This window comes from Acanthaster planci, linkage group LG01 (assembly GCF_054643075.1).
Source record: "Acanthaster planci isolate LZ-2023a linkage group LG01, COTS_SCS, whole genome shotgun sequence".
Lineage (NCBI taxonomy): Eukaryota > Metazoa > Echinodermata > Asteroidea > Valvatida > Acanthasteridae > Acanthaster > Acanthaster planci.
Genome location: NC_141777.1, coordinates 18811604 through 18834269, shown reverse-complemented (window position 1 = coordinate 18834269; position 22666 = coordinate 18811604). Strand labels below are relative to the sequence as shown.

The 22666-nt window shown below is 40.8% G+C and overlaps 2 protein-coding genes across 7 annotated transcripts in view; one reads left to right on the top strand and one right to left on the bottom strand.

Moving 5' to 3' along the window:
- Positions 1–142: 142 nt before the first annotated feature.
- Positions 143–6013, top strand: LOC110978150 (lysozyme-like). Its single transcript, XM_022232908.2, has 3 exons — positions 143–302; positions 2410–2613; positions 4672–6013. The coding sequence occupies exons 1-3, from the start codon at positions 248–250 to the stop codon at positions 4875–4877; spliced, it is 465 nt and encodes a 154-aa protein (XP_022088600.1). The 5' UTR covers positions 143–247; the 3' UTR covers positions 4878–6013.
- A 7327-nt stretch (positions 6014–13340) lies between these two features.
- LOC110978147 (muscarinic acetylcholine receptor M1-like) overlaps positions 13341–22666 on the bottom strand; it is a 69660-nt gene continuing 60334 nt past the window's right edge. For all 6 annotated transcript variants that reach the window (XM_022232901.2, XM_022232897.2, XM_022232899.2 and 3 more), the window contains one exon: positions 13341–19105. In XM_022232901.2, coding sequence (XP_022088593.1) covers positions 17696–19096 — 1401 coding nt within the window. In that variant the 5' untranslated portion in view covers positions 19097–19105 and the 3' untranslated portion in view covers positions 13341–17695. The remainder of the gene's footprint in view (positions 19106–22666) is intronic.

Below are 22666 nucleotides of genomic sequence, written 5' to 3'. Positions count from 1 at the left end.
TTGCTATTCACGCTCTATATTTGTAATTGGAAAATCCCGTTGTACTTGAATTGGTGCAATACCAGGAAGTGTTGTTTTATCTTACACGATTACCGGAAGGAAAGGATCACAATAAGAACTGAAACCAAAAAAAATGCAGCGTTAATATTGTGAATTTATTTCCTCGTTCTTCAGCGTTCATTACATTAACACAGTACAAACTTTGCACATTTTGAAACTGGTCAACCTGACTGAAGATTCAGCAACCATGATGCGTCTTGCAGTATTGCCAGTATTTGGATTTGTGGTTCTTATGATAGCAGGTAAGGAATTCAGTGCTAAAATACCAGTTATAACGTAACGAAATCAACTTCAATGTATAAAGTCCACAGTTGTGAAGACTTGTCCAGTGTACAGCGTGCTCTGAAGTGCAGGGCTAGTGACAATGATCTATACACGTTATCAATACAGCACCTTCATGCCTCCGGGCAATCGATAACAGTGCTGCATAGTGATTTATCTTGGTCTTTATGAATAGCAACAGAGCCAATTTGATTGCAGGCTTGCTGGCTTGATTTCTCTGTGCACCTTGTAACCTGCAAGTGCTTTTGGAACGAATACAATTGCGATGTTGGAAGGAACGTTCTCAAATATCGTTTTGTTTTCCAACTGATTAAGTTCAATATGCATGTAAAACACCATGACATCACGCTGTGTCAACTGTGAGCTTTCCTATTACAATGAAGAGGGACGATTCATCGAGTCCAACAAGAGATACCCATAGAAGATGAGAGAAGATGACTTTATTATGTTGTAGGCCTTTGTACGTTAATGTAATAGCAGTGGCCGATTACTGGGAATAGGCACGTCGAAAAACATTAATTAAACTTAGTCATTGTACGGGTACCATTGTTGTCTTTTTGTGTGGAGAGCTCTCAGAATAATCGCGGACGTTTTGTATTCTATTGCTCATTATATACGTTAAAATGCAGGAAAAAATCACACCCATGCCCATCTTTCCAGCGGCACATATATGTTTAGAAATTAAAGTATGTCCACGTATCACCTAGCCTATAACCCAAGTCCACGTATCACCTAGCCTATAACCCAAGTCCACGTATCACCTAGCCTATAACCCAAGTCCACGTATCACCTAGCCTATAACCCAAGTCCACGTATCACCTAGCCTATAACCCAAGTCCACGTATGTTTATCTAACCCTTTTAGTTTGTCCACAAGCGTGTGCTTTTGGTCAGGCAATTACAAAAAAGACCTGTGCTTTGCCCCACGATTTTGCAGCAGCAAGAAGTATTCTTCCTTAAGTCACATGGAGAGGGGAGAGCCTTCAGGGGTGGCTGAATACTGGACGACTTGCCACAGAAAAAGAATAAAAGTGTGTAAATTTATATCTGGGCAATAAAAATAGAAAGTTATCATTTAGCAACACTTGCAGTTTGAACTTTTTCTTCTGAACTGGACAGGCACAAGGATAGCTTCAAGAATAGATCGCTTTGAAGCTATACATTTTTCAAATTTTGATTTCTGGATGGCATTATTTTCTGAAGATAGGGCTGATACTTATTGCACAAACTGAGACTGTGCTGAGACTTTAAATTTGATTACATGATAGTCGATACACCCAAATATCGATCGTGGGAAAGGCTTTAGCCAGCGAACAATAAAAGGGGTTTCAGCTTTCTGATAGTCGACATCAATCGGTACCGAATAACACGTCGGAGGTGCGCGTCCTAGCTATGTTTACCTCGGTCATTCGTAGAAATTCGAAGAAACTTAAATAGGACCTAACAAACGGCCAAAATAACGAGGCTACAATGGATAACAAAAAAATTTGCAAGTATCCTTCTCCTGGGAAGGGTTCGTTTTGAGGGGTTTCTTCATACTTGAAAAAAATGGGAGAATTACAGAGCAGTAAAGTCGCATTTTCCAAATTTTTCATGGCTATTACGAGCTGAATAATCGTCCTTTTCTAAAATTCCTTCCAAAATTAAATTTACTTACAAAAGTATAAGATCTGTTCCTTATGGTTATGATAAATTAAAAAATTTGTTTAGAAGCCATTCTACACGCTGGCAATGTGAGATCTTTTTGTGCTTTGTATTTCCCGTCGTTCAAGGAAAAGCGTTTTCTGCTGTCTTTGCCGTGTACTATTCACACCGTGCATGCGCAATGTGGTGGTTGAGGCTATGGGCCGTGCCGTTTATATACAAATACGTGAACCAGCCTACTCTGCGAGGCCCCAATGCATACCTGCGCTGTGACTCAAGTACTCGTACTCAGAGGGTGGAGTAGGGCCTTCCAAACGCTATTGTAGGGGGCCCATGGAACGCTTCATCCAGTCCTTATCGATATATCCCTGTTGAGAAATTTGAAGGTTTTCTGCTGACATGTAACTCATTTTTCCCTATTCAGAACCATGCATGCTGACAAGTGTCAATGCTTCAGCTGGCCCCGTACCTTATAATTGCATGCACTGCATCTGCATTGTGGAGTCCAACTGCAAGATGCCTAATCCTGTATGCCATATGGACGTTGGATCGCTGTCCTGTGGACCCTACCAGATCAAGAAAGCATACTGGAACGACGCCAGACTGAAGGGGGGTTCTCTCATGGGAGGTATGGGTAATCGCAAAATGTAACCTCAAGTTTTATATTGATATGCTGATTATGCCTCGTGTACAAGAAAAAGGCTAACCATGGCGTCTTAGCTAATTTGGATACCGGTACCAGACCCAATGATTCTGACATCCTCGTCAAATAAAGGGTCTGTTATTTTTTTTCATTTTCACCGTGGCCTTGGATTTTCCGCTGTGGTAATGCTAATTCCCGTTTGAAAAGAGACCAGTGCCGAGTAAAATGGGCATGTTAGGAGATCTGAACCAGCCTGGGCGAGCAACACCAAAACACAAAATGACAGTGCCGTTATCTTAAGTAGTCTTTTGTTATGCTTCTAATTTCCCTTAAATAGGGCCTTTTCTAATGGGCTACACTCAACAACAAAATCTACCTTGCATGCATGATACAACAAATTATACCGTGACCCCGTGCAGTTTTCACGTTTCAAGCTTTGTTATTGGAAAGCAGTAGATATCTTTTGAAATGTATGTCATTGATAGTAGGCCTAACGGTCGGCACTGGCAAGGGTTAACTTTGGTAGTGTCATTTCAAGCCTCAATTTTCGTTGTACCGCCGTTAAGGGGAGTTTGCAAGTGGGCGTGTGTGGTCGATTGAGATCTAACCAGTCCAATAAATCAAGCACAACAATATCCCGATGGAAGAACCACAAACACAAGGGTCTCGACTGAAGCATTAAGGGTCATTGTTCTGGTTCTTGGATACATGTACATCTGACATGTCTAAACTAGGTTTTCAAATTCCCAATGGCTCCAGAACTCCTTAAAATGTTCCCAAAAGCTCCGTAAACACTGCATATAGTTACAAAGAACAAAGTTACCTAAAGCATTAATTTAAGTGCATGTAGACTAACGGTAACACTAAGAGTTACTTATGATTACAGAGTCATGTATCTCCACTGGAGCATTTACGAAAGGTTTTCCCAAGCAAAACACGAAGAAAGACATATATTCTCATTTCTAGACCCGGATGACAATAAGAATAGTTGGGTGGATTATCTCCTTGCTCGCACTAGGCTTGTAGTTGGCCAAGTTGGTAAGTTCTGGCTATTTGGTCGCATTTCGTTCGCTAATAGGAGACAAAACATGGCTTAAGATGGCGACCTCCCTGGAAACCTTAGAGGGTGCATCCACGTAAATAGGCCTGAAATATGTCCTCTGAGCTCATTAATGAAAGTTATACCCTCAAAATATTCTATATTAGAGGGTCCTGAGAGCCATGGAACTGGGGAATTGAAGAAATGTGGCACTGGACCCTCTGGCCCAGACTCTGGGCTTCAAATTCTGAGCAATTTGGATGCAATCGGTTCCGAAAGTGGCACTGTTTTAGCTGTTTTGCAGAGGGAAGCATTTTTAAAATGGCTACTTTTCCGTGCAGTGAAATTTCGTTCATTTTAGGGTGGTCTGGTTAAGGTGAGAAAATGTCAAAAATTAATTGGCCAACCCACTAAAATTGAAAGGAAAATGAAAGGGGACATGTGGAACATCATTTTTCCATTTATCCACTATATATAGTGGAGTAGACGAGGCACAAGATTATCCCGAATGTTCATCAAGTGACTTGCCATTCAGGTTCTATGATATTCAATTGGAAAATCCCGTTATACTTAAATTGGTATGATACCAGGAAATCATTTAATTTATTTTGTTGTTGTTGTTGCACATGATTTCTCGAAGGAAAAGGTTCCTCGAAGAAGCAAACTAAAACATGTTGCGTTAATATTTTTATTGTATCTTCTCAAGGCTGTTACTGAGCTTAGTAAGAAAATCTTCTGACCACATAGCCTGTCTCTTGTTATATATTTTCTGAATGTGTATAAGTACACAAACAGTTTCAACTGAAATTGTAATTGAACTTATTACCAAAAGTCTAATCACTCAGAAAACACAAGCTTGATTTGGGGGCCTTTTTTTCATATATTTTGTTCTTCTATTTACACTGTGATGTCTTAAGATCTCAAGCCAATCATCAAATGCGTAATGTGGATCCTCTGTTTTAGTGCTGTTTAATGTTGTGAAATGTCCTAACCTCTACCAACAGACTGGAAGAAATGCACAGCCACCTTTACCTGCAGCGAGGATGCTGTCCAAGGGTACATGGAGCGCTACGCTATCTACAGCCGCCTTGGTCACAACCCAACGTGTGAGGACTTTGCCCGCATCCACAATGGTGGTCCTAATGGATTCAAGAACCCCGCCACGATTCCTTACTGGGACAAAGTCAAAAACTGCCTCGAGCGCAAGTAATTAAACAAAACATCGTCATTCGTTTATTTTCAGATGATAATAATCAAGCCTATTGCAAAAAGTCCCAGACGTTCTGAGTTTAGGATGAAATTATGTAATACACAAAAAATGAGAAAGTTACATCTCAATAATGGAAAATTCCAGTTCCCTCAATGTAGTGGGGTCATTTATAGATTTAATTAACAGCAGTTATCAGTTGGATTGATTTGCGAAAAATAATAGTCGAAAAATTTGTCGTGTGATATAAATGCTGCTTTTGCCAGGTAAAATGGTAGTAAGTTGAAATGTCTAAACAGAAATCACTCCTTAGCCATTAAGAGTTGTGAACCAATTGAAGTTTGAATCAAATTTGCTTTTTCGGTTAGGGCCTACAACTACCAAAAGAAACTGCACATCCGATCAAACCGAATGCTGGTTATTTATACGGGCCAGGGCGCGCTATCGATTAAAAGACATATCGCTTCTCTTGTGACGACGTCATCATGTATTACGTAAAACCGCCTGGGTAATACGTTTTTCTTTCTACATGTATATCTCCAGAACTACAAGTGAAAATTGGGTATAATTCATGACAGTCATTTAGAAATCCTACAAACGTATTACCATTAGCCGTGTTATGTTGGCTAAAATGAGCATGCATATTTGTTGAAATGAAATATTTTCTGCTGTTTTCCTTTTTCCGTTTGTTGTGTTTCTTTGCTGTTTGTTACTCTGACACATTTTCGAAAGCGTACTCGGGTAGTCTTATATTTGCGCATACTGTTAATGTTTAAAGCAACTGGTGTGAAGGTACTTAAGGATAGATGTAGCCCACTACAACTATCATTGGATTTCCTTGCACTCCCTTGACTGGTTCCATTTGGTTTAATTCAAGCGCTTCCAACTTTGTTTTTTCCACTGGAATACACTAATGTTTGATGCGTCGATGGAGTAAAGGATTCTCTTGGAGGATATGCGAAATTACAAAAGTGTAATGAACTCTTGGAAGTCTATGGACTGAAGTTCTGTCAAGGGAAGCATTTGCAAAGTGAATGTTCCGTAAGGCAACATTTTAAACGGAATGCCCATTATGTAGCGACAATTTCTCTGAAATAAAAACAACACAGGATAAAGTGCGGAAGTACTCAGTGCAGGAACCATTGCGCACGGTGTGTGACTTATTGGCGATAATAAACACCACAAAATTAGTAAAGAAAGGAACGTTTTCACCCACGAAACTCCACCGTAAATTCGCCAAACACAACAGTGTCGAAGCTAGGTATGCAAGTAAATCAAAATACTTTATAATATTGGCATTTACAAGTTACATTATTCAAATCTATATTCTACTCTCTCAATAAGCCTTTTGCGAGTTACATTTGAATAAAATCTGGTACACTGAGTTCTTTAAATTCACGTGAACATAACAATTGGGTTCTCCATACTATAAATTACCGTTGCTGTGTGGGTCGTGACTCGGGTTAAGGAAGCCTTTGCTTAGTTCAATATAAGAGACGCCTTGCAAAAATACACTGTTCTCAATGGATAAGGAGGGCCAAAAAAAGGAACCAGTCTATTCCAGAGATGGTGGTCGCTTTGCAAAAGCTTACCCCGAATTACGAGGTATAGCAACAGTGTCTTTAGTCTGGGGAATTCAGATTGTTAAGTTATGTGCAATCAGTTAACTCAGTGCACAAGATTTTATTCAAATTTAACTCGCAAAAGACTAAAGTGGAAGCCAATAAATGAATTTTAGTGACATAGCTTACACCATGTGGCAGGACACTGAATTTTCAAAAACACTGATTTGAAAGCAACACTAAAATTCACAAATACTGCTTACTATGCTTGGAGTATGTTATGAGTGAACGTAAGGTTACCGTGAAATAACTACTTATTATTTATTGGGAAGGACTGAAACAACTTCTATTTTATCCATGATAAGTATGTATAGTGCCCTCAATTGACAACCAAAACTACAAGTGTTACGAAATGACAATGTTTACGGTGTTAGGTAGAGTGGGAGCACTCATTTTCTGACGTTATTATACGTTCATGACTCTGTTTAGGCAAATACATTTCATCATAATAATTAATTTATCAATAATTAATTATGAAACATAGTATAAAAGGAAAGTGACTAGGTGCTTATAAATGATTACAAACTAAGATCAACAAAAAAATAACTGGAGTGGGATTTGAACCTTCGGCCTCCGGAATACCGGTGCTCTACCAACTGAGCTAACCAGCCCTATGTTGGTGGCTCTTCCCATTTGTCAATACTTTTGTTCGGGGGACCCGAAACACCATGTAGCCAGGGATCACGCCCCAATAACACGATATAACCTGGGAAGTGGTGAACAGGGATCATTCAGAGAGGATACGGCTTTTTGAATACAAATCATGAAACAAATTATGGAGGGAAACCGACTAAGTGCCTATAAAGGACTAAAAAGATGAACAAAGAAATTGACCGGAGCGGGATTTGAACCTGCGGCCTCCGGAATACGGTACCAGTGTTCTACCAACTGTTGGGGCGTGATCCCTGGCTACATGGTGTGTCAAGCTTAATGGCTTCTGGCCGGCGCCCCCAACAGAGGTATTGATGACAATGGGAAGAGCCATCAATATAAGGCTGGGTAGCTCAGTTGGTAGAGTACTGGTTTCTTTTTTCAATTTCTTTGTTCATCTTTGGAATGGTTTTCGAAAAATACCTATTCAAGGAATCAATTCTAAATGGTACTTAGAAATTATTAGTTACATTGAAACATTTTGTTAGAATATCGCTTGTTGCAGACATTTGTAGATCATTTGTTTTTTTCTTTACAAATGTTTCCATTTTTGAGAGATCAATTTTGAGGGGACATGGAAAACTCGATGTCATAACATTGTTGACTGCACTGTGATAAGCGGTCCAAGGATGTCTCAGTTTAGTACACGGCAGAGATTAATCTATGAAGTCGAATTAAAGAAATTCTGGGTCAAACAAAGGGAAACAAAAACCTACTTCGGACACGAGATACGACCAATCCATACTGTGCGCCCCCAAGAGGTTACCAGGGCGAGGTTTTTCGCAGTTTATTTTAATCAATGGTAGACAAATTCTATTCGCCGGCGGCGCGTACCCCGTAAGAACTCGAATTATTCTGTGAAGATTTATTATTCGAGTAGCAGTTTTAATTAATCCTTTCTTCTTTCTATTGCATGGAATGTCCCCATCTGTCAGAAAAATGGCCCAAAGTTGTCTATTGACATACGCTCCAAGAAATTTGCGGCAGGGCGGCCGTGCTAATATCGATGGTAAACTTTGAAAATGGTGTCTCCGTGGCAACCTCTTGGTGGCGCGAATCGTCCCCACAGAGAATTCTGGTAATCTTGGTAACGACATAACTAGTTATTTGCAGTGGCCCCCTTTATTGGCGGTAAGCATTGTGGCAGCTATTGTACGGAGCCACTGTTTTGTGACGGTATCTCTGCACAAAAGAAGCACAATCCTATAACGCCATTCAAGGGGGCCATCCAGAGTGTCCAGTGAAACGTCAGTAGATTTGTCAATCCGCCTCAAGCAGAAGCACCCTGCATCGGTTGAAAAGAGTCAAATATGTCGGGAGCGTCATTTTGTTTGTACCGATGCGTGCGTAACGCATGCATTTCATAGTGACTGTCCTTTGTGAATCAGCGAAGTTCAGCTCCGACCAAAGGAGCTAAGAAAGCGCGCCCTCTCTGTCCAGCTTGAGGCTCATAAGGGCTGTGAAGATAAGACAACTGCATTAAGGCACAGCGGATTAAATCACCCCGGGTGAAACTTGCAATTCCTAAATTTCTGCTATTTGCTTCTAATGCAATATTGAACATGTTCTAGTTTCAAATGGTACATCAGATTGCCATGTGCATCGGCATTTTGGACGTCGTGTTTTCGTCACGCCCGTCAGCTGCGGCGTTTTTCAAAAATATTTCGTTCAAATTGAAAATTTATTCTTGACTTAATATATTCGTTAAAGGCTGACATAGAAGAATTAGCGATGTTAATTTGCTTTGCCTTCGTCCCGGGCATTTTCAGCATGCATTCTCCTGAATATTCAAGACCAACCCAATCGAATACATATTTATTCCCTTATCAAAAGACATTCACTATATGTTCTGAACGCAGTTCCATTTTCACCTTGGTTGCTCTTCCCTGACTTACATATTCACTGTGTACAGAGTCACGTTTGCTTCACCCAGCACTATAAAGGAATTGGTTTCGTATAGACGCAGAAAATGTAATATCTGACACAAAGGTAGGTCTTTAGGGCAGTGTGGCTCTGAACCAGTGTTCCTTGGGGTCATACCGGTCAAGACAACTTTTCTATCTGGTGCGTCCAAGGGGCAGTAATAATTAGTAGGGTGCAACGCGCCGCTGATGTATGAGTTCAGATAAACCTAGATCCAGGTCTAATGAAACTGCGTAAGCCGGTTGAAAAGCACTAACTAGGGCACTAGGTCGGCCACTTCTCTAACTCGAACGGCTACATCATTGATCACCATGAGGAAAAGACTGGCTGCTCCTTCTCGCTAATTGCTGCTCCGCTGACCCTCTACTATCCTGTGTTGGCTTTGTGATTCCAGTGGCGGTGACACTTAGGCTTAAAGTAGTGATTTCCCGTGCTTATTGACGCCAGCGAGGCACGAACCTCATTGCGCATGTCTTTGACTTAATCCAGAGGCCAGTTGCATAAATTAGTGCAGTGAACTTGGGAAGGGGGGGGGGTTGTGAGGGGACGACTAGCCCAGCCATGGCAATTAGTTTGAAAAGGGGAGGGGGGTTCTGACTTCATACGACACTAGGGGGCGATGTTCATGATACAGATTACTGGTGTGTGTTGTACTCCTGCAGAAATTTACACCAAAAGGCATATTTATGGCTTTGTTTTCCCTTTTCGAGTGCTATTGAAAACATTTTGGTTGTTGGGAAGTCCGAGAATTCTTTACAATTAGGCTTAGTTTTTCTCACCGTGCAAAAGTTGGGGGACAGCCCATCAATAGCCCATCCCCTCAGTCAAATGTGGGAAAATGTATACCCCTATCCCCCCGAGATTTACACAAGAGACAATAATTTAGACCAGAGACAATAACCTCGATCTCTTCTTGTTGAAGTACACTTCCAACCTCTTGTTTCAACCCTAAAAGAGTAGTAATTTTTCCGATATCCCCACATTGCATTTCCTTCAGGAGTTAAGCCTTAAGGAGTTTTTAGAGTAACTTTTGCTTGCATGTATGCATGCCAAGTTTTAAAACAATCAGGGCTGGCACAGCCGAGGTCGGGGGGTGGAATGCGCTCCCCGATTGTGAGATGGTCCCAATAAACCGGCTCTTTGAGAGTTAATTAAGGCAGCTCTTCATATTGCAGATAAAATTTCAACAGATTTACTGCAGTAAAGAAAGGTATGCATCGGTTCCCTGGTAAAATAAGTTATATATGCAGTTAGCACAGGCCTATGGCGATAGTTGAATGCCACTCTTGTAAATCATCCAGGTGGCTTTGTACGCCATTGTACCAGAAAAAGATAAACTTCGATTTCTAAAAAAAAAAGCCAGCTTACAGCAATTTCGCATTGATTGAAAAAAAGTGACTCTGCAACACATATTACTTGTATATTGATTAAATTAAGGAAAATCACTTGGAAAAAAAAACAATCTGTGTGTCTTTATATATAGCATAGCCCAATTCCCACAATAAAGCTATTGCTGAGTGGTTTTGTTTGAGGATCGCCTTGTACACCGGGGAGATACAATAAACGTATACCAGTACTGTGAAGTGCGCCCTCAGTCCTCTTTAAATATTTAACAGGCGAAACATGACATTGCGTTTGCACATTTTTTTTCAAAAATATTAATTTATGAATTAATGATAAAAATATAGTTGGGCACATTCCTGTGTTTTACCCATCCCGGAATTTTTCCAATTTTATTGGAACCTGTGCTTTCATGAAACTTCGGCGTCTCTTGTTCGTCTTGACTGTAACATGAAATGTGGATTCCGAGTTAGGTTGGCCTTAAATCGTGGTCCGACGAAAAGGCCCAAGAAAAACTCATTTTTTAATGAAAGAGCCCCGAACCAATTCTTAATTCTATGGCAATAGATGTCAGAAAAAACGAAACCTGAATTTATTCATAAATGAAGCTTCTGGTAAATAGCACTTCCCTGTCCCCCTTCGAAATTTTCATAGTCAGTAGGTATCAAAATTCTTTATAAGATTTCTTCCGCATCCTCCGACTCAAATCTATGTCCTCGGACAATCGAAGATCCCATTCTCGAGCGCGAGTCCCAAAGTTGCGAGTGAACCGATTAAGATGCATCAAAGCACAAAGTAATATTAATCTTTGTGGTGGTTCGTTTTTGTTTCCTGTCAGTCTGTTCCAAACACCAATGTTTAATTTACATAAAATATGATACGGATATTATTTACATTGGAATTGCCCATTTTCGTTCACTGTAACTGCTCTTTAATCTTTTTTTATGTATCGACTCTTTAATCACTTGATTTGAAAAAAGTTTCATTCTGTCTCTAGAGTTAACTCTAGTCTCAGTGTTTCTTTCCAAGAAACCCACTTTGCTAATTCTATGCAAACGTGAATCAGGAAGTATGATTGACAAAGATAAGGGTTATCGCTTTAACATGGAAAAGGTCTGTTCTCATTAACCTGCGGTCAAAGTTTAATTGAAATTTAATTAAAACTCTTTCCATTTTAAGTAAAAGTCATTCAAATAGATATTAATGGAATGCTTCTTTATATCCGCCTTCAACAATCAAAGAATTTCACTCGATTCCCTTTTTTGAACAGTTCTTCGTTGCATACGTTGATTCAAATTCAAACAGTCCTTTCGTGTATTCAAATTTGCTGGACGCCAAGGGAAGAAGTTGATCAAGAATTCAATCTTATCAGCCAGAGGACAATCTCAACATGCCTCCGTTCAAATTCGTCTCTTTCGCGTATCATACAACCCGATTCTAATCTGCAATTATCAAATAGTGAATTTTTTCGGGGAAAAAAAACTCTGAATAAAATCATTCAAGGAAACGAGAACAAACTTTGTTTTCATGTTAAAACGATCAAAGCAGTTGTAATGTTGGAAAAACGCTTACTAATTCACATATGCATATCAAACTTTTTAAAAAGTGAATAAAGTAATGCAAAACGAACAAAACCAAATTTATTGTCAATTTAAAACGATAACCGGGATTTTGCATGTTTTCACTTTTGCTATACCTTTTATTTGGATGGTCAGAATGATTAGGTGTGTACTCTGACGGATGCAATTGCAATCCCCAGACTATGGGGGTCCAATGGCCTGCTCCCAATATTTAAATAAGGGACATAAAATCCCTGCAGGCTGGTGCATTTTAAATGTCCCAAGAGACAAATCCAAGACTTAAGTTTTGTCCTTGTGTTAATAGTGAAACATGGGAGGATTACAAAGGATTAGAAAAGGTGGCTCATTCGAAAGCCCCCTTGCGTACGCCCTTGATTATAGACATTAATAAACAAACAAAAAGTTAAATACCTAAATCACATTTGAACATTCTGCACTTATTTCAATTCAGTGTTATGATAAAATGGACATTTAAAGCAAACCAGTGTTTTTGGAGTAATTATATCAATAATCCTATCCCTCCGGGGTTAAAGAGGATCAAGGTGAAAAGACGCAACACCTCATCAAAGAAGTCGTATTTCGCATCTAAATGGAACGCACACAGTTTAGCATAGATTGACTATAAACAGAAAGGAAAACACCACAAAGATTAAAAATCCTTTACGCTTTGATAAAATCTTAATTTGATTGCAGCTAGTCAAAAAATTGGTAAGAATTTAACTTACGACTGGTGAAAAGGGAGACATGAATACCGAAAAGAACGACTCATCCACTTATTTTCGCGAAATCAAAAAATGATTGCGACAGTTGTGAACAAAGAAACCCCAGTTTGCACAATACTAAAAGGCTAGCATGACTTTGAAAGTTGATGAAAACTAATCTCATTCGAGCATGTTGAAAACAAACTGAATTGAATATTCGATTAACCTCTTCCCAAGGCTTCCAACAAATGTAAATGGACGAAAGCGACTATTTAATTTGAATCAACATAGTTAAAGAATGGCTGCAAGATAAAGAACCTGAATGACACTTCTGATGTCTCAAGGCGGATTATAAAGGTTCATTCCATTTTTACACGAAATTTAGTGGACGTTGTTTGACACCGAACGTCTTTTATGAAATGGCCAAGAAATGGCATATTTAGTTATTTTCCCGGACTTGCTCGAAGATAACCCTTTTTTCAAAAAGTCTCTGATTGAGTAACTCAAAAATAATTCGCATAATTATTTTTGTTCCGTTAAAGGAAGAAATGAAAGGCCCTTTTCAAATGTTGTTTATTGGACATGACAGCCTGACAGCCATTGTGTGTGCTGCATGGATGGAAGAATGACAAAAATGAAGGCTACACGGACAAAATAACCCCATCATGATTTATTCGAAGATATATCGCATTAGCCTTGAAACTATGTACAAAATGTACAATATAAATAATAACCAATAACATTAACCACTAACAATCAGGTGCATTTACAGCGGAGTTTATTGTATATAATAACGAGTGGCTTTACGTATACTATTGTCTTATAATTTATTAGACTGTTTTCTTTGCTGCTTCAATAGAATAAACTACTGCAAAATGCTACTGTTTATTTTCAGTTCTTTTTGAATGAACTTCCTCGTTCCTTCATGTGCTGGGATAGGGACAAGTTTCTAACCTCACTTTTGCCCCAACTCCATTTGGAGCATATACGAGTAGCCTACAAAGCATGATAGGCCAAGTTCACTCGCGACGACGAAACCTAATTTCCCCACCTGGCCGTATCAATAACTGCTCAATACTTCGGCACAGTAAAAAAAACTATCAAAAGCCCGTTACCTAACACCAGTCCCAGCTGCCCGTTCTGCCTTGTCAACAGGAAATGATACAAAAATCAAAGAGCACGTCATTAATACGGGTGTTTTGTCAAAAATTCTTCTGCCTGAGAATAGATTTTATGTGGGTTTTTTTTGGGGGGGGGCGAAAAGGCAGCTTGGTTTGCATGGACGAAATGAAATCTAGAACCAGTGGTGATGTGAACTGTTTACTTGCAGGATCATTAAAGCTAACCTTAAAATACGTAAAAAAATAAAAATACGGCCAATTAATACACCAGAAAATGTATAAGGCTCAGACACTGAGGGAAAATATTTTGTTTGTGAAGTGCGTTTCAGGTCCTATTGTCGTTGGATGCACATTAGAGTGGGAGCTGTCAACTTCCAACTGTCTTCCCAGAACAAGGATTAAACATCGTAAACCACTGAGTCAGTTGGGTAAATCCTGTCAACAAGTTGGCAGTTCAGTCGCTTTTGTCAGTTATCTTTCGGGTACCCGTCAATGTTTTCTGTCGCTGTCCATATACTTCCACAATTAGGTTAGCATACTGCAGCACTTAATGCGAATAACTAGCATTTACTAACAAGCTGAAAATATACATCTCTTGAACTGTTTTTCAAATCGAAAGAGCAAATAATTATGCTGGACCTCCATACGGGAATATATGTGAGTATATGTCTTAAAATTTACCCCTCAAGTAACACTTCGACTGCGTTTATAAATCCCAGTTTTGTTCTTTAAACTTTTCGAATTCTAAACTACGTTTTCTAAGCCGTTAAGGTGACTTAGCTTTAGAAGTCTGCCTTAGTTAAGTCAGACAGTCAAGGCAAAGTATAAACAAAAGCATTGATGGCTCCTACGCAAACGTCGCGTCGCTCAATAACATAGGCTTATAAACTCCCGTACAAGTGCCAGAATGACGTAAGTTTTAATCACAGACCTGTGAAATTTACAAGATTAATTGAAGCTCATTTAGGGACCAGTATTAACAGTAATATGGACACCAGACGACAACACTTAAAAGTAGCTCTTGCAAATTCATATCTTGTATACTTTAATGACAGCTGGGTAGATAGGTCAGTCGCACAGTTTTGTCACCAAGTCACAGACAGTCACTGTCAGATGTTATTTTACTCAGTGATAAGAAAAGAAGTTCAGTAATTTTTCATTCTTTCTACGGGCCAGGGAGAAGCGCTCCATTAGTACAGCGGAATGTTAGAAAAATGAATCATCACTGCGTACCCACTGTGTCCGAAAGACGCGAGGTCAGCCAAGTCGTAAAGTGTCTGCTCGAGCACGTGTCAAATACGAATTACGTTAGTCAGCCTGTCAGTTAAGCATCTCTTTATTAAGTCCGTCGTGTGATGATAAGACCTGTCACTTTCTAACTCTCCTGCGTTGATACGAACCTGACGTCTCTCTGGATACTGCGATTTCCATGAATGCCATTACCCTGACCCTTGCCTACTGACAGCTTTTGATTGGGGCAAATTTGCTTATTGGAAACGTGACCTGAACCGAGCAGCTTATCAAGTACAAAAAGTAAAATTCCTCACATTTTTCTGTTGTACTGTGTGTATCAATTGGCTGTATTCTGCAGGGTTCTTTTTTATTATTTCTTATAATCTGATAACACTGGTTCCCGGAATAATCCCATATCAATTTACGGAACTGTGCCATTCTGCCAACTCAATCTTGACGACATTTTACTACAACTCATCCATAGCTGCAGAATATACATACGAAATACGGGTTACAAGTGATGTGATAGTGTAAATTAGCCTGGTTGCCAACCATATGATCCTAGAGTACTTATTCAGACGTATAATTTTTTCACTGAAAGAAATGAAAGAACTGGGCAAACAGAGGCAACGGAAAAATTCCTCCAAAGAATTTGTAACGAAAATTAAATTATTCGGGACATTAATAGCTGCGTACAGCAAAACAAAACAAAACAACCCCCCACAAAAAACTCTAGTGTAAAGGGAACGTCTTTGTCAAAGACATAATTTTACGCTATACAACAAAAATATTACTGTAATGTGGTTGACGTTTGAAGGAAGAGGAAAGTTATCATACTTTCAAGGGGGATCTTTAAAAAGTCATATTTTAGTATGACGAAAGAATACAGAAATATAAAAGAGATAAAAATTCTTCTTGTAACTGAAAAGGGAAGAAACCACATCGAAGATCATTAACAAATGATAGACTGATATCAGAAAGATTAGATGATCATTATTAATTAGCACCAAGCTAGAGGAGAGAACTGAAATGGTTTATTACAATTTGACACCAGAAAGACTCCAATGAATAAATACTCACGCATATTATTTGAAGGAAGGGGTTTTGATTTCGTTCATCATAGCAGGGAGGTAGCTTCTTTTTGCCACGCTACCAACTTAATGACCGTAAGGCGTCTGAAAGAAAACTGCGTCATGAAACCTGTACAGCAGAAGGCTGGATGATGGTAATAGATTTCAATCCAATGGAAAATGAGAGAAATCAACACTGAATGACGAAGTGAGGAAAACTTTGTTTTTACAGAGAATTGCGTCAAAACGCAAAGTTCGGGAAGCTAATTATATTTTCACTACTCCAAAGAATGGTGTCTCAGCCAGAGGGTGTGGCATCTTCCCAAAAGAAGATTTTTAAGTTAACACGCAGTTGCTTTCCACTAGAAATCAATGTGGTGAGCTGAAAACTGGCAGTCGAGAGTAAACAGTATTTCAGGTTTCTTTTTAACCACCTGACGAGAGAAGAGGTTTCTTAGGGAGCGCTCTAACATGTTCGCGGGGTTAGCTGCAGCGGAAAAAATGCACAAGTCTTTATTCAAACGCTATCTTTTTATAGTCTTTTTGAAGGACCTTTTCCTCTTTATGTGTAGAGAGGAGTAAACGAAAATTAAGGTAGGATCCCAAGCCTCCACCTCAGGCTTTAGAAATCCATTTCAGTAATCTGCCCCCCCCCCGACACACATAAATTTTCATTTCTTGCGTTTTCTGCCAACCAAAAAATCACATTGTCTGAGTTTGTTCCAACATTGCGTCAAAACTGGTGTTTTCATACAGTTGAAATACCACAAGTTTAAAAGATGATGTCGAAGCCAGAAATTATGAGACCTAGACGGATTGTAACCCTTGTAACTATATGCTATGACATTGCACACTGTAAGATGTGCGAGTGGTAATCGGTGTGAAAATTACACGAGTTGAAGAGCAATTCTTGCGTTCACTTCACTCAAATGCTTGCAAGTATGTGTGATGAAAATACAAATTTAGAGACCGTTTGAACGAAACTTCTAAAATTGAAGTGTCATCATGTCTAAGGACAAATAAACCTTATACGAGTTAAATTTGAATAAAATCTTATACGCTGAGTTCTTTAAATTCACGTGAACATATCAATTTGAATTCTCGATTCCGAAAATACTGTTGCTATAACTTGTGATTCGGGCAAACTTTTGCTTAGTTACAAAAGAGACGCCTTGCAACAATACACTGTTCTCAATGGATAAGCAAGGTACAAAGAAACCAGTCCATTCCAGAGACAGTGGTCGCCATGCAAAGCTTACTCCGATCACGAGGTATAGCTACAGCGTTTTTAGTCTGGGGGAATTCGAATTGCAACGTTTATGTGCAATTAGATAACTCAGTGTACCAGATTTTACTCAAATTCAACTCGCAAAAGGCTTGTTGAAGCCAGTATTTTCCTAACGGTTAAAGCAGTTGCCATTTACAAACTGGTTCTTGCAAGACTCTTGACTAAACGCAATTATATGGTGATACATCATTTAATTTTAACCTCACTAAATAAAAAATGTTAAAAAACCGATTTTGTCAAATCATCACGAAGTTTTCCATGCACCTTTAACATAAACAAGGAAAGGTCCGATTATCTCCTCCCGAATGCTTTACAAGTAAGAATCTTGTAGAAGGTTGCACGGAACAGTTCATTGGCAAATGCATAGCATAGGGGGTTCACAGTGCTGTTAATATAGCAAAGGTAGTAGCTGAAATGATACAGCGCGTCGGGTACACAATCAGGACAGTAGCCCTTTATCATTACCACGGTAGAGTACGGGCTCCAGGTGATGAAGAAAGCGCCAAGAATGAAAGTAAGCGTCCGGGTGGCCTTACGTTCGCTTCGGCTTTGCCGCTCTCCCTTGACGGATCTCCGTTTGACCTCGTACTTACGACCACTAGATCGGAAGGTGATGATGCTGGAGCGCTTCTTCCCATTGCTGTTGGGTTGGTATTGGTGCCGTAAAGGCTGCTGCTGCTCGTTGTCTCGCCGTCTTTCGGAAGAGGAGGTCTCATCACTGGGGTCGTCGCGGTCGTAGGATTCCATCTCTCGGCGAGGCGGAGTTTTTCTCTTGACCTCGTTCACGCGGTTTGCCTCTGCCGAAAGGGCCGAGACTGTAGTGGATGTTGTGGTTCCATCCGTGGTAATGCCGACTCCAAGGGCTTCACTCTCCATCATGGTGGGCTCAAGAGTGCGCTCCGGGTAGAGGTGATCATGGGAGACTCGTGAACGCATGGCCCTCCCCCGTATTGACTCATCGGGGGCATTGCGGTGGCCAGATTTGACCTTTTTCCTTGATAGGTTCCGGATGATCCGAAAAATGTACGCATACATGAGGAAAAGGATTGTCAACGGCACCCAGTATACCACGACAGTTGAAAGAGCCATGAAAAGCGGGGAATTCACCAGGAATGGCACGTAACACTCATCGCTTGGTCGCAGCTCCCCAATATGGAAATACGGCCAGCCCAGGACCGATGTGAAGTATAGCAGTATTGGTAATATCCAGGTAGGGATAATCATTATGACAGCCCGACGGAGGTTCATTTTGTTGCGGTACTTGGCAGGCGAACGGACAGACCAGAGTCTGTCCACACTGATCATGATGAGGTTGAGTACAGACACCTCACTGCACGAATAGTCAATGGAGAGCCAAAGGTCGCAGACAAAGGTGCCAAAAGGCCAGGAACCCATGATAAGGTACAACGTATATATGGGCATGGAGAACATCCCGATGATCAGGTCAGCAGCGGCTAGGCTGAGGAGGAAGTAGTTACTAGGCTTCTGCAGACGTCGCTCCACCCTGAAGGACAGCATGACCAAGATGTTCCCCCCGATGGTCAGGATCTGACTGAGCAAGGCGCTGATGCAAATGAAGACCAAGGCTACCGTGCTGTGCGGAGTACCATTGGGCGTCAGGCGATCTGGCGTCGTCGCATGGGTAGTCGACGCAATCGTGGTGATCGCGTCTGAAATGTTGGAGGTATTCATTGCTGGCACCTGCAATGACAATAACAACACAGATTAATAAGATGTTGAAGTGTCGTATGAGAATGTTGCCCGTTGACTGGCCTACAACGAATAGAGCAAAAGTTTGTCGTTAAAGGTCCAACGCTTCGAGTCGCTTCTTGGTCATAATTCATCACTTTTAACACACGCAGGAGAGGGATTTCTCTGATTTCTCGCCAAGTTCAAACAGGTATTGAACAAGACTGTCCCTAGCTGCTATATCTGTACCACATCCACGGCAGCGGTTTGATTCCATTTACTCTGCTTGAGCTTCATTGCTTCGAAACTGCTAAATATAGCGTTCCCAGATCTGTATGCGTTCCATTGATTTCGGTCTATTGTGTCACTATCTTATTAAAGGGTGCGATTTGCATCCAACACCCGATGTATCTATTACAAATTATAGTATTTTGTAACACTGGCGCTCTTGCCTCTGATCAATCAACAGAAACAGTGCGATGGATTTTTGAGGGGTGTGGGCGGTTATGGAAAGAATATGGTGGATTCGAATCGTCATGAAACATTCTGCGAATTGTCTCTAAAAAAATCTGGCATTCAGGTTCACACATCGACAGACACTGAATAGTAACAATTTCCTATTTTTCGAAGGCAAGGCACTGCGGTACGTTGCTGGTGTAGTTTATAACCAGAAATGCAGCCTCTAAAATGTTCAATACTGCTGCTGGCTGCATGACCTGGGCTAACACCTCCATGTCCACGATGAGACCATGTCTTTGTACAGCCAAGTGGAAAGTCCAAAGAAATGTTCACCATTATTGCAATGTATTTACTGCTCGGAATGACGAAGGAAGTCGGATGACTCTAAAAAAGTTCCTGTTTTACCTTCACATAGCCAGAGTTTTATTCCCTTTGGCTTCGACATGCGACAAAACGCACACGTGATTTTGGCGTCGCAGGTCCTTACTATAACATGAAAATTTTAACGGACTGATTTAAGCACGGATAAACAAATACATGTACTGGTTTGTCGTATGTACAATCGTCCATAAATCCTGCAGTTAAAGAGTAGCGCAATGAATGTGATCATTCATAACACTGTCCCGACGCTGTTTTCGAAAGGTTCTTCAATTTCAAAGATGTTATCCATTAGCTTCAGTAGCCGTTAGACTGTATAGCAGACATATTCAATTGAAAGTTTTTTATGAAAATCAGAAATAGTGTACATTTTTCTTTAAAGGAAGAGACAAGAACTTTGACACAGCCGAAAACGTTGTGGCAGAGCAGCTGATTTGGAGGGACGTATTTCTAGTTTAATTCACCAAAAACAAACAACATAGATGCCTCAACCTACAAGGTTGAGAAAAGGTTACGCTTTTTATGTAAATGGTAGCTATCATAAAGGTCCGACGTCTTGCCATCTGAAATGTTCCACTTGCAAAAAATGCATGGTAAGTCGCTGCAATCTAGGCACACTAAAAAGAACACTCGTATGCTATGACGTCAATTCATAGTTCATCCTGCTTTGCAATGCCAGGTGGTTATCCAAAATGAGTAGGAGAATTCCAATTAAAAAAAGACTCCTTCCATCCAGGGTGGTTCACCTGGCGATATCATCCGGGCCCCTGATTTTCGATTTCTGCCAGCGACTTACGTTCATTCCGTCAATATTCGGCCCCGTTAAACGCCGCGGCCAGCAGCGTGATTATATTCCCACATCCGAGGATAAAGGGTGGAAAGTCACGCAGACATGCTGAAGTCAGGGCCGGGCGATATTCTTTGGGTGTCGTCTTGCTTCCCCTGAAGATGGCCCAGGCTGGCGAGGCCAGAGGGGGTCAATCAGCAATAAGAGCAAGGCCGAGAAATTAGAAACACGACAGCGTAAAATCGAAGAATACGGGCACGACTCGAGAAATTAGAAACAGGGCGGGCCAGAATCGAAGCAGGAAGCAGCAGGTCTTTAGTCGAGACTGGGGGGCAATCGCAGAGCAGTCTCGCGTAGCTTTGCCGAATAAATACGATTAGCGTTGGGAGTGAGCAAGTGGTTGACACCAAACAGCCCACAGCTATAAGCCAAAGTAGAATACGGTAGTCTTTCTCTGACAGGCGTTATATTGGGTCAGTAGGGGGAAGGTCTGAGTAAATAGCCCAGAGGCCAATCAAATGCAATGCAAATTTCTACCTCCAGATCCTCAGAGCGGACTTGGCTGTCCCCTTCGCCTATAACTCTGCGCATCGAGCTCCTTCGTGTTCAGAGCACGTACACTGCGTCCGTTGAGCAATCCACCGGTGCAGTCCATATACGTTTCAAGACAAGACAGAATTGAGGAGAAAAGGCAAGTGCTGATCCTATAGACGAGGATCAAACCAAGCATCCGGGGTGCACGGGTATCCGTTCACATCCAGCCAGACTTAGTCGGCGACGAAAGTTCGATCATGTTACACTCTAGTGATTTCTTTACCTGCCCTAAAGACGTCCCGTTGCAGGATCTATTTTCTCACCTTTTCCAATAATACAGTCACTGTCATTGAGAGGTCAACCGTAGCCACGGCGTATGCTTCCAAGAAACACAAAAACCCAAATGTAATATTGAAGGGGTTACACAGAGACCTTAGTCGTAAATTTACTGCACTCCCGAATCAGACTTCTATGGCCACATAAATCACGTATGAAAGAAACCACACAGGCTTGTATATTATGGGGGAAGGAGGGAATCACCATTTTTGTTGTAGAACCATTCACTTCACTTGTCACTCGTACACCAATTACTGTAACAGAATCGAGCCGTGTGGCAGAACACTTTTCAGAGAGCACCTATTTGTCCCCAAAGCCGACAATACACGGATATTGCCGACTGACTTACTGTCTTACAGACGACTGAAAAGGTGACGAGACATCATCTCTCGTCCCTACTGCCATTTACAGTGCCTAGGAATGGGCACAGGTCCTTAGTATGTATGACGTAATTCTTCCACACGTCGTTGGATCAAAAGTACGGCAGTATCCGAATCTGTTGTCTAGAACTATAGGTCTTGGCCCCATTGGAAATACGTTGAGAAACGCAGACAATAGACCTAGCCGCAGGTCTGGAAGCCCGTTTCGGACAAGGCCTACGACTATACATACTGTGCATCATTATGTTGATGTCAGCCGCTTTTCAGTATTCAAAGTAAGTTTCGGTCCATTGTGGGCCCGTTTTCCGCAACTCATACTGCTTCGCGCGTGTGTAGTGGTGACACACTTCCCTTTGGACGATGACTAGTCCACCTCAGCACCCTGTAAGGGCATTGGCGTATAAGCCGATAGGCCTCATGTTACACAACAGTATTATTTTGAAATGCCCTCTGCTGATTCGAATGGGTTTGTCAGTAGCTATTTCTTTCAATAAGCTAATCTGGTCATGAAATGTCTCATCATGTCATCTATTGATCTGAAATGGCTGCTTGTCAGTACATTTCAAATGTTTCTCTCAAACCATTCATCATCGGTAAAATTGACTTATTATTATTATTTCTGCCATGGGAGGAATGTCTGTGTGAAGACTTCTCATAACTTTGATTTTTATGTCACAACCAACCTGACATGCGAAACAG

Coding starts and splice junctions, on each gene's coding strand:
- LOC110978150 (XM_022232908.2), top strand. CDS start 248: ATGATGCGTCTTGCAGTATTGCCAGTATTTGGATTTGTGGTTCTTATG. Junction 303..2,409: donor TGTGGTTCTTATGATAGCAG/GTAAGGAATTCA, acceptor TTCCCTATTCAG/AACCATGCATGCTGACAAGT. Junction 2,614..4,671: donor GGGGGGTTCTCTCATGGGAG/GTATGGGTAATC, acceptor CTCTACCAACAG/ACTGGAAGAAATGCACAGCC.